This window comes from Mustela erminea, chromosome 5 (genome assembly GCF_009829155.1).
Source record: "Mustela erminea isolate mMusErm1 chromosome 5, mMusErm1.Pri, whole genome shotgun sequence".
Taxonomy (NCBI): Eukaryota; Metazoa; Chordata; class Mammalia; order Carnivora; family Mustelidae; genus Mustela; species Mustela erminea.
The window spans coordinates 18681380-18695367 of NC_045618.1; the positions used below are offsets into that span (position 1 = coordinate 18681380).

At 41.3% G+C, this 13988-nt stretch overlaps 1 protein-coding gene across 4 annotated transcripts in view; it reads left to right on the plus strand.

Moving 5' to 3' along the window:
- Positions 1–13988, plus strand: part of LRRC28 (leucine rich repeat containing 28) — a 158029-nt gene that overhangs the window by 108811 nt on the left and 35230 nt on the right. For all 4 annotated transcript variants that reach the window (XM_032342176.1, XM_032342178.1, XM_032342177.1 and 1 more), the window contains one exon: positions 2693–2795. In XM_032342176.1, coding sequence (XP_032198067.1) covers positions 2693–2795 — 103 coding nt within the window. The remainder of the gene's footprint in view (positions 1–2692; positions 2796–13988) is intronic.

Sequence of the window (13988 nt, forward strand, 5' to 3'; positions counted from 1 at the left end):
AGACCTTGTGATAAAATAAATACCCATGGATCCATACCGATATAAAAGTCAAATAAATGGGAAGGAAGGGCAGGCTCTTCCTTACAGAAGGGCAATTAATAAATGTAGACAGAGGGGCACCTGGGTGGCTCAGTGGGTTAAAGCTTCTGCCTTTGGCTCAGGTTATGATCCCAGGGTCCTGGGATCAAGCCCCACATCAGGCAGGCTCTCTGCTCAGCGGGGGACCTGCTTCCTTCTCTCTCTCTGCCTACTTGTGAACTCTCTCTCTCTCTCTCTGCCAAATAAATAAAAATCTTAAAAAAAAAAATGTAGACAGAAAGATGGTAATGGAAAATCATTGTTAGATAAATACTGTACAATAATTAGATAAATACTGTACAATGAGATCCATTGGTGCATGCTAAAATTAATATGCAAGATTTTGAGGAGGAACAGGATATTTACATAGCCTTGGCGCTATAGTAATCTGAAGGCTTGACCTTGGGGCGAGGTGGTGGGGGCGCTGCTTCCAAGATGGCCCCATTTTCTCTTCAGAGATCTGCAGGGGGGCCCTCATGACCAGCAAGTTATCTTCTTCCAGAATGAGTGATCCAAGGCAGAGAGTAAAGAGGAAGCCACAATGCCTTCTGTGGCTTACTGTCTGAAATCACACACCATTTCTGCCTATTCTGTTTGTTAGATACTGTTAAGCCACCACCCTGGGGAGGGGCATTTCTAGCCAGTAGCCCGAAAATTACATTTTCTCCCTGAGAGTTGCCACTTCCCCTTTTGATGCCCCCCAGCACTCCCAGCTTTGGTTCCTCTTTCTGTGTCTTGCTCCAGTGCTCGGCCTGGATGGATTATCAGGATCACTGAGATAGGACAAGCAGTGGGAAGGAGGAGGCTAGATGGCCCCTTCCCTACCCGCTTCCACAAGGAACCCTTCCTCACCTCAGTCTTCTGTCACCCACCCCCTTTCTGGAACCGATTGTCCAGAACCCATCTGTGAACCCATAAGACTTTCTACAGGCCTCCCTAGAGCAGTGATTTGTATCATTTTTCCTGCCTGTCTCCATCTATATTATATTGTATTCATATCTCTATCCTTAAAGTCTTACTTAATGGGTACATGGGTTTCCTTTTGAAATGTAAATACATTTAAGAACCTCATAATTCAGCTATCTGGACCTCTGTCTTTCCCAAACTGCAGGTCTGGGGGTAAGGAGTGGGGGGAGGGGGCATGGAAAAGATGTCCTATTGCCTATTGGCACAAGCAAAACCCCAAAAAATTCTTCAAAGATAGTGTTCTTGCTTCAGGGAGTAGAGGGTTTAGGAAGGCTGCCAAGGACTCTGTTCTATGGCAGTGAAGACAAAGACCACCCCCCCCACACACACACAACATTCTTGGGCACACGGAGGGCAGGAAGGGAGACTTCAACACTCGGAAGTGTCTCTGCTGCCTATGTTGGCCAGAGATCACCTTCCATACTCTGTGCTGGTCTCTTCACCAAGCCCCTCCTTCCAGCCATTGCTCCCTCGTTGCCCAGCTGCTCCTGGAAAAGATGTTTTCTGGCATCTGTCCCTTTCTGGTACACCTGTTCCTGTTGCACACCCTTCCCTCTGTACCCTCTCTCTTAACCTCTTCCCATTCCTGGTACATACCGTTAAATAGCAAAAAGTCAGCTGAGTACATTTGAAGATCTCATTGGCTTTATGAGGTGATAATGGGACAGCCTCCCACCTGGCAGGTCAAAAGGAGCTCCATCAAGCTGCAGGAAAGGAGAAGTTTCTCAAGGCAGAGAGGGAGCAGTCAAAAGAAAACTATCAGGAGAGCATGCATTGTTTTAGACAAGGTTGCCCTGCTGAGGGGAATGGATGGGGTCTAGGCAGTAAATTTCCTAGTGCTCACAAGGAAAGTCCATGTTGACTGGTTAAAGGTTACATTCCTGGGGGAGGTTGAAACTGCAATTAGGTTAGGTATCAAGGCCTGGTTTGGTGACGACGTGGCCTAGCATAAGCGACTCCATTCTGGACCAGTGGTTTTCTTTGTAACAATACCCTTTCCAGTGCTTACTCACTGGCCTGCAAGTGGTGTCCACCTCATCGTAGGTGGCATTTAGGGTTCCCTTTGCTTCTTCCTCCCCCTATAGCCTAGGGCAGTTTTTCCATTCTGACATTGGCCTTGCTCTAGAGACTTTAGCCCAGCCAGGGTCTGCTCCCCAGCCCTCCCTCACCTCTGCTTCCCCCTCTCCACCCAGGGAAGGTGAGACACAGTAGGTGATACAGGGGTGGAGCTAAGGAGGGCTGATCTGACCTGCCGACTTTGTTCATATCACTTTTTTTTCCATTGGAGGAACATGAAACTGAATGCAGACCTACAACCACCTTTACTCTTAATTTACAATTGTTTGTAAAAGGTCACAGAATTTTTAGATGGAAAGGAAATCTCATCGTAATCTCTTCCTAGTTATCTCATTTCGCAGTTCAAGAAATCAAGGTCCGGGTGGGCTAAGTCATTTTTCTATGGTCACGTTTTCTGATGCAGAATCTAACATTCCAAGTGATATAGTTTCACACTCAGAGTTCGGTTAAATCTCTAACAATTATGAGAACAGAAATTTTGATTTTTCCTAATATCATAGATTACATTTTACATTTCACATTATACTAGTACATATTTCTAGGAATTATAGTTCTTTTCTTTCTTATCCAGATCTAGGTCGATCTCGAGAACTACAGTACGTGTACGTGGATAACAACATTCACCTGAAAGGCTTACCATCCTATCTGTACAATAAAGTCATCGGGTGCAGTGGGTAAGGCTGATTTCATGTTTTATGCTATCGCTAAACTCTTTGCCATATTCATTTCAATTTCATTGTTTGGTCCTGATGTAACTTAGAAATAGGTGAACCATTTTGGATCACCCCATTCAGTTCTATCTTTGGTCTTACTGTGTCAAACCAAATACCTTTAGAAGCTAAAAATATTGGACAAGCAATTTATAGTATTTTATGTCAAGGACAGTTAGTGAGCAAGTTGTTGATTATTTTCCAATTAAAAATGAATCCATGTATATCATTATAAGCTCCATAGTCTCAGTCACTGAAACTGGAGAAATCAGCGTGAACTGAAAAGCTTTCCTTTCTCACCCTCCACTACAGTGACAGTTCTACTGTAGGAAGAGCTCTAGTATCTAGAACTTGACCATTTTGAAATATTTGAAATAGTCAACATTTGAATGCAACATTTGAAATAGTCTGTTAATACGAATCATGATTCTAGCAACCAACAGATGTTTCAGTTCAAAGGAAATGATAGGCCTTTATTGTCAGAGCAGCAATAATTTTTCCTTCCCAGACAGGCTTCTAGAAAGGAGGTTTCAGATTCTCCTTCTATAACATTGGGACAATCACCTTAAAGTGTTTCCCAAAGTGGTGTGAGATTAATACAGGGCAGCTCAACTACCAGAACCTACTTTTAACTGGCCTGCCTTTCCTCACATAAACAGCCAAAGGATACTTGGGATACCTTCAAGGCTACTTAGCCAGCATATTTGACACCCTGCATCAGCTGGCTCCTACTATATGTAGTTCTGGCAGGAAGAGAGCTGACACTAAGCTTGTGCATGGAGGACAGCCACTCCCCTGTTGGCCTGGCTCCAGGGGATGGGCCCTGAGCAGCGAATCCTCCAGAGAAGCCTTCCTTGGAGTAGTGGCCTTCCCTCAGGAAAAATTATACCATTGTTATCTTGGAAGAGCCTTCGATGACGCTTCGGAGTGCCCATATAGGCTGACGAAATGCAACTTCAGAGATGTATTTCGGAACCTTCTGTGAAGCAGAGATAATAGAACGTGCAGTAGGGTTTTTAGCTCAGTGATTTTTCGACAGCTGATTATGTGACAGCTGTGATACTACTCAGTCATTAATCCTAATGAGTTCTTAAAGGATCTGTAATACAGCCCAATTCTTCCAAGTGGAAAATAAAATACCCTCCATCACCAAGATATACGGAATGATGCAAGCGAGCTCCAAGGCTGAAGGCAGTTCTTCCCACATCTAAGCCTTCAGAGACTGCACTCGAGTCTCCAGCACAATTAAGGAATAGCTTTTACTTATGATAAAGAGCCTTCTACTTTGTCATATAGATTTGGATGTGATTGACTGCCAGAAAGTTCTATACATGCTGAGAGACATTTTTTCATCCTTGGATTGGTATCTGGTAGCAGAAGTAGTGAATTTTATAATTAATTTTCTTTGAGAAAATAAGTAGGATGAAACATGAAAATTATTAGCTAGTAATCTGCATTTACTGTTATAATTTATTAAAGCTTCTTCCTTTGGAAGTAGTAATAAGAAAAATAATTATTCAAAGGATAGTAACAAATAATTGGTTTTGTGATATTAGTAGTTTTGGGAATAGAGGCAGCCCCACTTCTAAATGAACTGTGATCCAAAAGGCATTTTTAGTCTGTTGGTTTAAGTCAGGATGTACTTCTCTCCAGAAGTAATTTTAGTGGTTATATTCCTGGCCAGTGCATTAAAAGGTCATTTAATCCATTTTGCACCCCTGAAATTATATGATATTATATGAGAAAACGTCCTCTGAATTCTTTTTTTTTTTTTAAGATTTTATTTATTTATTCAACAGAGAGAGATCATAAGTAGGCAGCGAGGCAGACAGAGAGAGAGAGAATGGAGGAAGCAGGCTCCCTGCCAAGCAGAGAGCCTAATGTGGGACTCGATCCCAGGACCCTGAGATCATGACCTGAGCCAAAGGCAGAGGCTTAACCCACTGAGCCACCCAGGCGCCCCGTACTCTAATTCTAACAGATGGTGGCTACCAAAGCCTGCCAACATAATTAAGGGTCCTCCTCCTTTGATCTCCTTTATCTCTCTCATTGAATATATGCAGAGGGACTTCCCTATTCCAACTCAAAGTGGGGCTGCCTTGGGAGAAGGAAGGGCCAGGGGTAGAACAAGATTCTGAGATAAACCTAATATAAAGAGCAAAAGGGTGCATGAGGCCTAGAAAGTACGCTTCTTGATTCTGAGCAAGGATCTTTGTTCACTGAGTTCATTCAGTGAATGTTTTTTGAGCAACTACTCTGGTCACTATGTTAGATAATGGGCCATATGGTGATGAGTAAGTCTAAGTACCTCGCCTTGTGGACCATGTAATCTAGACAGGACTCCAAATAAACAATAAGTCATTGATCAAACTTGGTGCTAATTCTCTTTAAGGAGATGAAATTTAAACTGAGACCCTAAGGATCAATGTACTTGCTTCTCCACGGCTCTCACAACTTCCTTCTTAGATGTAGGCCTGGAATATGAGAACACACTAGCTTCTGCTGTCTTGTACCATCTCTGAAACAACTACATCTTCTGATGGGGAGTCGAAGAGAATTAGAACAACAGAACAAAGTAAACAGAGCTTTAGAGTCTGTGGTACAATATGAAACGTCTGCTATACGTATAATTTGCATCTTGGAAGGAAAATGCAGAATCGGATATAGAACTGTAAATATAGAAAATAACAAATGTTGTACAGTTTCAAGAAACCTTAGAAGTCTCACACACTTATCTTGGATATTCAAGGAAGTAAAGTTAGCCCCTCCTTATTATATATTCACTTATTTGTCATATAATTATTGAGCATTAGTAGCAAGTCAGCACTGTGCTAAGAGTTGTGGAGAAGACAAAGATAATGTAGATGTTTATCCTAATATGTAGAAGTAACTGTTAATACAAAAAATAAATAGCCTAAGAGAGGTAGAATGATAGAAATTTAGAGCATGGGACTATCTTTTATGACCTAGCCTTGAAGTTATACACTGTCATTCCTGTTACACCCTGTTGATTACACAGGACAGCCCTGTCCATTGCAGGAGGAGGCCACTTAAGAAAGGGGCTACTAGGAGGGGAGGATCATGGGCACCACTTGGAGACAGGCTATGCCAGCTTCCTTGCATCCAAAGCTCTTTGCCAGCTTCATGGAAAAGCATAATTTTTATTTCGTCTGGGTCTTTTTTACTGTTACTATAGGAGTAAAGGTCTTTAGTTTTTCTGTATTTTACCCAGAAAGAGAAGTCCTTCCTGTTAGAGTTTTAGAAAATGGTAATGGGCACATTTACTTACATAGGAGAACTTGATGCTAAAAGTGACCCTATGCCAGTTGTTTTTTCAGTTTTCAGATTACATGCAGAAAAGAAAACAGAACCATTGCTTTGCTTTTTCTTATGTAAATAAGCAATTACAGCTGGATTTGGTACAAGTTGGTTAAATGACTGATTAAATGGTTTGTTAATATAACCACTTAAGGTAACAGAGTTGTTTATATGAGAAATGTATTCTGAGTTCTGAGTTAAACCAGCACTCTGAGAAAATAGCCTTGGGGCACCTGGGCAACTCAATTGGTTGAGCATTAGACTCTTGGCTTGGCTGAGGTCATGATCTTGGGCTCAGCACTCAGCACAGAATCTGTTCAAGATTCTCTCCTCCCTCTGCTCTCCTCCCCGCCAAATAAGTAAATAAAATTTTAAAAATAAAATAAATAAACAGCCTATATATCACAGTCTATCTTTATGTGGGGGCTGCCCCCCCATCTGATAACAAGCAATATTAGATACCTGAACCTGAACCATACCTGTGGGGCAGTGTGGTTACAGATGAAAATACAAGGTATAACTTGAGCTATCAACCAAGAGATAGAGTGTGCAGGTTGATTCCAACAAAGTAATTGTTTATTAAAACAAAAATATTAACACTCCTTTTAAGTTTTAGAGGAATGTAACAGAATCCAGCATCTTTACAACATAACTCTCACAGTGTCCAGGATACATCCCAAAATTACATGACACAGGAATAATAAAAAAAAAATGTGACCCATTCTCAAGGAAAAAGACAATCAACAGAGAACCAACCTGAGGACCCAAACTCTTGGTAATGACAGATGAGGATTTTAGAACAACTATTTGCAATGAAGTAAAGAAAAATACGTTTGCAGTGACTGAAAAGGCCAGGAAATTTAAAAAAAAAAAGTATAGGAAAGAAACAAATGGGAATTCTAGAGTTGAAATACAGTATCTGAAATAAAAACTTTTCTTAATGAGTTTAACAGCTGAATGGGTATAACAGAGGGAAAGTCAGTGAGCTTAGATCAATAGAAATGGTTCAGTGTAAAGAACACAGAGAAAAAAAGATTGGTGAAAGAAAAAAAAAACATAAACCCAGCAATAGGGATCTGCCAGACAATAGAAAAAACCCTGATAGCGGTATAATTGGTATCCCAGAAGGAACAGACTTTACCTAATTTTTCTCTTTCCTAAGAGAAATGCAGCAAAAATGTTTGAAGAAATGTCTGAAAATTTCTCAAATATGATGAAAGACTTTTTACATTTTCAAGGAGCTCAGCAAACCCTAAGCAGTATAAATTAAAAAGAAAACGATGCCTAGGCAAAGCTGCTGAAAACCAAAGATAAAAAGAAACCAGAGAAAGCAACCAGAGAAAAATGACAAATTATGTACAAAAGACTTTTACCTTCTCATCAGAGACTATGAAGGCCAGAAAACAGTGGAACAACATTTTTAACATGCTAAACAAACAAACAAACAAAAAACAGTCATCCTAGCAGCCAGCAAAAATACATTTTAAGAACGAAAGCACAATAATTGCGTTCTCAGCCAGAACAGAAGTAAGCCTTAAATGAGGCCCTGCCCAGGTGGCAGACTCTTCACCCAGACCAAGGCCATCCTCTCTGGGTGGCATAGTGTCTTCCCTTCTTCTTGTCCACTTCTCCCATTTCTTTTCCTGTAATTTAAGCTGGGAAAAAAAAAAAAAAAAAGAAAACAAACAAAAAAAACAAACTTTTTTTGTTCAAAGGGAGGGTAAGGTCTAGTGGCAGTTTCCGCAGTAATAAACGTACAGATGACTTCGTGTGCTTTCTGAAGAATTAAAAAATAGTTATTTGGGTGTTTTCAGTAAGAGAACTTAATTCTTTTTCCATGCTGTTAGGTAAAATGGGAAGTGTGAAAATGCACATGAGTTAATGTGCTAAATCACACACATGTTCTGGAGCACAGTCTTAGTGGCAAATGATGTCACTGTTCACTTTGCTTTTAGGGTTCAATGTTGAATGGCAGCTCTGCAAACAGTGAGCTGAAAGAGAATTGTGTGATAATTGCTATAAATTATTCTGCATAACTAAGCCCAAAGTACTAACATTTGTAACAGATTTCAACTCATTTTTCTAACTCACTTAAGGGTTCAGCTGTAGTTTTTTTGGGAACCGCCCCAGCATTTAATCTAAAGTCATAAAAACTACCGTGTTGGAAGTCAAAGATAGCAAGGCTTAATAATTGCCAGCTAATTATGGTTTTCATTTCACTGTGAACAGGGGCATATATGGGGCTTCCATCCCCCCTTGCTAGCAATCCATTTCGTAACTACTTCTTCCGGAGATGAGTGACCCTCACTTCCAAGGCAGACACCTGTCCCACCTGTTCCGCCACTTGTCATTCTCTTCCATGTCAGTTCCAGAGTCAGTTCCGCACTCTGACCAGTGGGAACTGTTTAACCCCCTGTGCCCTGGGCATTCACAGAGCCGAATCCCTATTCTGTTTCCCTGGAGTATCATCATGCTAATGTTAATTCGTAACAATAGATTCCTTCGTGGCAACATCTAGGCTGGTGTTTGAACAGATGCCTGGGTACTGTGATCTAGGCAAGACGATACAACAGTTTAACCACCATACACTGTATTGTAGCAGATTAGCAGAAGAATCATTTACTGTAACAGTAGAAAACAACAGCATAAACCTGACTTAACCATTACTGTGTGTGCCAGGCAATGTGTTGAGGGATCATCTTCCCAGCAACCCTTGTGATGTTATCTCCTTTTCAGAAATGAAACAAGCTCGGAGACAATAAGTAAACTCTCCCAGCTCACCAAGCTGGGCTATGGTGGAGTCATCATCTGCTTCATTGTCCATGCTCTGAACCTCTGTGCTATGCACACTGCATCTCCCCTCTTTGGTCTAGAATCACATCTGTATGTTTGAGCCCTTCTGCTAGCTCCCTGAGAGCAGAGGCTGAAAATACCTTTCTCACTCCTGCATCATTTCACGTAACGGGGTGGATATTTCATGTCTGATGAGGTCGAGGGAGGTTGGCCATGCCCAGCAGAAAGGTCCCCTACTCGTGTGAATTCCTCCCTCCCAGCCAGCATTCCTCATGGCTGTGGCTCTTCTCCACTGTGAAGCAGAGAAGGCATTTAATAGACATATCCTAAAATGAATTTAATTAGCCCTTTATATCCAGTGGTGAAGAGTAGGAACTTCTGCTAAAGGAATTGTCAAAGGGAAATTAGACCGTATGTAAAAAGAGAACCCACTTACTTTTTTAACGTGAGCCTTTTCAGTGGTTTCAGCCAGACACCTGTCTTTTTAATGATGGGAGATGAGGAAAGCATTAGGGAAAATCTGGCTTTCAGCTCCCTCAACCTTTATTTGTTACTCTATATTGTTAAATTCCCTGGGCAGTGTCCATGTACAGTTCATGCACAATTGTATTAGGCAGCAGCAGCTGTTAAGGCGATAACAGTATGAAGTAAATATTCACAAATGACTTGCCTGGGTTTTATTCTGCATTTTCAGTGTTTTATGGTTTTGCTCAGGGCTCTCATACTACAGTGTGGCTATAAAATTTGAAAACAAATAATATTATTCTACCACGTACACTAGTCAGGGTTCTCCACAGCAATGGAACCAGTTGGATGTGTGCAGGGATGGGAGGTTGATCTATTTTGAAGAATTGGCTCATAGGATTGTGGTGGCTGGCAAGTCTCAAACCTGCGGGGCTGGCTGGAGACCCAGAGGAGAGCTGATGTGACAGCTTGAGTCTGAAGGCAGTTTGGAAGGGGACATTAGTCTGTTTCTCTTGAGGCCTTCAGCTGATTAATTAAGGCCCACCACATTATAGAGAGTGATCGGCTTTATTTACAGTCTACCAATTTCAGTGTTCATCTTTTCCAAAAAGTACCTCCACAAAACCATCTAGTCTGGGTGTTGGACCAAATATCTGGCTACCATGGCCTAGCCATCTCAATGCAAAAATTTAATCATCGCCCCATGTGTTGTGGTAGATCATCAGAAGAATCACTTATTGTGTGTTTGCCTGCATTTCCAGACTTCGCAACCACACTGCATAGTAAGTAGCATTTCGTTTATGATTCCCTCTTCTTAATTTTCTTTGTATTAGGAAAGAAACAATCATTATAAAGTAAACTTGAGATTCATTTCCTCATCTTCACAGAGTGGTTCATAAGGGTAATATCCTTCCCACCCATGGAAATATTCATACCAAGCCACGGGCGTGCTGCTACAGACTCTTGTGGTTATGTGATCACATGGGCTGAACAGAGGTTTTGAAAGGAAGAGGGATAAAGGCAAAGTAAAGATCAAAGGCAAAAAAAAAATTTTTTTTTAGGATTTTATTTATTTATTTGACAGACACAGATCACAAGTAGGCCGAGAGGCAGGCAGAGAGAGGAGGAAGCAGGCTTTCCGCTGAGCAGAGAGCCTGATGCGGGGCTCGATCCCAGGACCCTGGGATCATGACCTGAGCCAAAGGCAGAGGCTTTAACCCACTGAGCCACCCAGGCACCCCAAAGGCAAAAATTTTTATGTAAACTTTGACATTATTTGACAGGCCAGTGTGTAGCTGGTTTGCACTAGTGCACCCATGTTGCCTGTTGAATTATTGACAGTACTGAAGTATTTCTGCCCACATTGGTGAAGAACTGTTGGGTGAAGTCCCCCGAGTTCCCCAACTTCCAAGTCTGCCTCCCGCCTAAGATCTCATAATCCACAACAAAAGGCTAATGACTAACAGAGCAGAGGGCTCCAGGACCAGGCCCCTGCAGCATGCTACTGTTGGGTTTTGTTTGTTTTCATAAGGTATAATTTACAGTAACATTCACACTTTTTAGCAAACATTTCTGTGAATTTTGGCAAATGTACACAGTCAAAAAGCCACAACTATAATCCAGATACAGGACCTTTCATTCACCTCAAAAATGTCCTCCATGTCCCTTTGAAATGAACCTCTCCCCTTCCAATCCAGCCCTTGGAAACAGTGGTCTGTTTTGTGTGAACATAAATTTTCATTTCACTTGGATGGAATTCCTAAGAATGCATGTGCTGGGGGTCATAGGGTAAGTGTATTTTAGCTTTGTAAAAGACTGCTGGACTGCTTTCTGACGTGGCTGGGCTACTTTGCATTTCCATCAGCAGCTTAAGAAAGTTCTTGTCAGTTTGGTTTGTTTTTGTTTTTGTTTTAATTTTTCCGACATCCCAATAAGTGAGTAATGGTATCTCGTGCTTTTAATGTGCATTTCTCTAATGACTGCTGATGTTGAACATCTTTTCATGTGCTAATTTGCTATCCATCTATCTTTGGTAAAGTGTGTTCCAGTCTTTTACTCCTTTTTTACGGATTGGATTGTTTTGAATTATTGACTTTTGAGAGTTCTTTATATATTCTTTTTTTTTTTAAGATTTTATTTATTTATTTGATACAGAGAGGTCACAAGGAGGCAAAGAGGCAGGCAGAGAGAGGGGGAAGCAGGCTCCCTGCTGAGCAGAAAGCCTGATTCAGGGCTTGACCCCAGGACTCTGAGACCATGACCTGAGCCTAAGGCAGAGGCTTAACCCACTGAGCCACCCAGGCGCCCCTCTTTATATATTCTGAATATGTGTTTCATCAGATACGTGGATTTGCACATAATTTCTCCTGGTCTGTGGCTTGTCTGTCATTTTAACACACTTAACTGGTATCTATTGTGATACTTCATGGTACCCATCCAACACACACATGACTCAAGATACATTTAATTTAATCTGTAAGTAAGACATTTTCCAAAATCCTGTTTAATGGATTACTGCCATTTTTCATATATAATCATTTTCTGAAATGTAGCGATCAACCAAATATAGATATTTGTAATGCTTAGGAGGTCACTAGCACATCTCCTCGTCCTGAGACTTCTCATGGACCCCTGTGAGAACCCCAAATTATTTCCTTTTTGACACCGTGTGGGTGACTCAGTATTCTTTTTCCCATTTCCTTTTTATCTTTTCTCTTTCAGACTTCTTTATCTATTTGTGATGACTCAAAACAACCAATCTGTGTTTGGAACTGCTTAGCTATCAATATGGAAACTGCTAGATAGAGGAGAAAATTGAACACGTTAGATGAATTCACAGCAGAAGAACACGTATAATATAGTTAGAAAATGTGTGATAGAAACTTCAAACGTTGTGGTAGATCATTGGTAAGAGAGGATATCAGGAAAGACTTTATAAAAGAATTAGATTTGGGGATGAGTAGTATTTGTACTTGGAATGCCCTGAAATTTTCAGGCCCAATTTGCCTGTATGTGGAAGTGGCCATGGTGCCTTTTAATAAAGACACCATTGCCTAGAGTAAGGCGTGTGATTCAGATCTACAAGGAAACATAAGGCCACACGCATCCATAGGCACCTCCCTGCTTACGCTCTCCTCCTTTTGAATCGACTAAGGGAAGAGGGTCATTTCTTAAAATTAGAAGGTTAGAAGGCTCCCATATTTTGACCCTGCACGTCAGTGTAAATTTCATTAGTTTGCCAAAAGAACCTTACCAATAATTATGCAGCTTCTGTATGCCCCTCTCCAAGTGTACACTCTTCCCCCAAGGTTAGCCATTATTCTGAATTTTACATTTATGATTCACTTATACTTAGTTTTGATTTCAATATATGTAAGTACCTCCATATATATATACATACATATATATATAGTCTTTTTGTAAATGGGTCATGCTGTGCACACGCCCCTGTGACTTGCTTTGTTTTATGTAACATTTTGTTCTTAATCTTCAGCATCTTCCCCATTTTCTGCTCCTCTTTAGAAAAAAACTGTTTGAAAGAGATGTCTGTACTTACTATGACCACTTCCTTCCATGCTCCCATCCATCCACACCAGTTAAACTAGGATAACCCAATTCTACACCAAAGCCAGCATTTTCAGTGTCTGTAGTCACTTCCACGTTGCCAAATTCACTTCTTAGTTCTCATCTTTCTTGACCTGCCCAACCCTTGATCAGTTTCTCCTTCTTGAAACACCTGCTTCACCTGGCTCTCAGAACACCATCTCTCTGGTTCCCCTCCTCTGCCACTATCCATGCCTTCTCAGCCTTCTCTACGGGCTTATCCTCATTCCCCTGTTCATGACATACTGGGCTCAGGACTCAAAACTCTTCTCCATCTGTAACCAAAAATAGCAATTCTCCACTTCATGGTACTTAGAAATGTGTTTAAGTTGGGGAGGGGGATGACTCTAAGACTGGGTCTCTACTGATGTTTGGTGGGATGCTTAATATCTTGCAGTGCGCACAGAAGTTCTAAACAATTATGAATATGTGTGCCCCTGAAATGCTTAAAGCATCCCCGATAAGAAACATTTCTTGGTTGGTTATTTCGTGCGATCACAATTATACTTTAAATATTACACATGCTTGACTCTCAAAAGCAGTTTCAGCCTGGACCGCTTGCCTGACCTCCAGACTCCTACATCCAAGAGCATCCAATTGGCAGTGCTGCGTGGATGAGTACAGTTAAGTGCTAACATACCCACAGTCAAACTCCTAATTCCCTTACCCCCAACTCAGGCTTCTACAATCTGCCACATGTCAGTTGATGGAAGCGCCATTCTCCCAGTTACTCTGCCCAAAAGCTTGGGGGTCTTCTTTGATTTTCCTTCCTCTTGCGTCCCACAGCCAACTCATCATGGAGCCTGTTAGCTGTACATTCAGAAATAGACCCGGGCTCTTGCCACTTCTCACCATTTCTATATACTGTCTCCTTGACCTAAATTGCCATTTCATCTCTCACCTGGATTCTAACAGTAGTCTTCTGTCTTAACCACCTTGAGTCTGTTCTCTACAAAGTGTCTGACAGTCCGAGCCAGG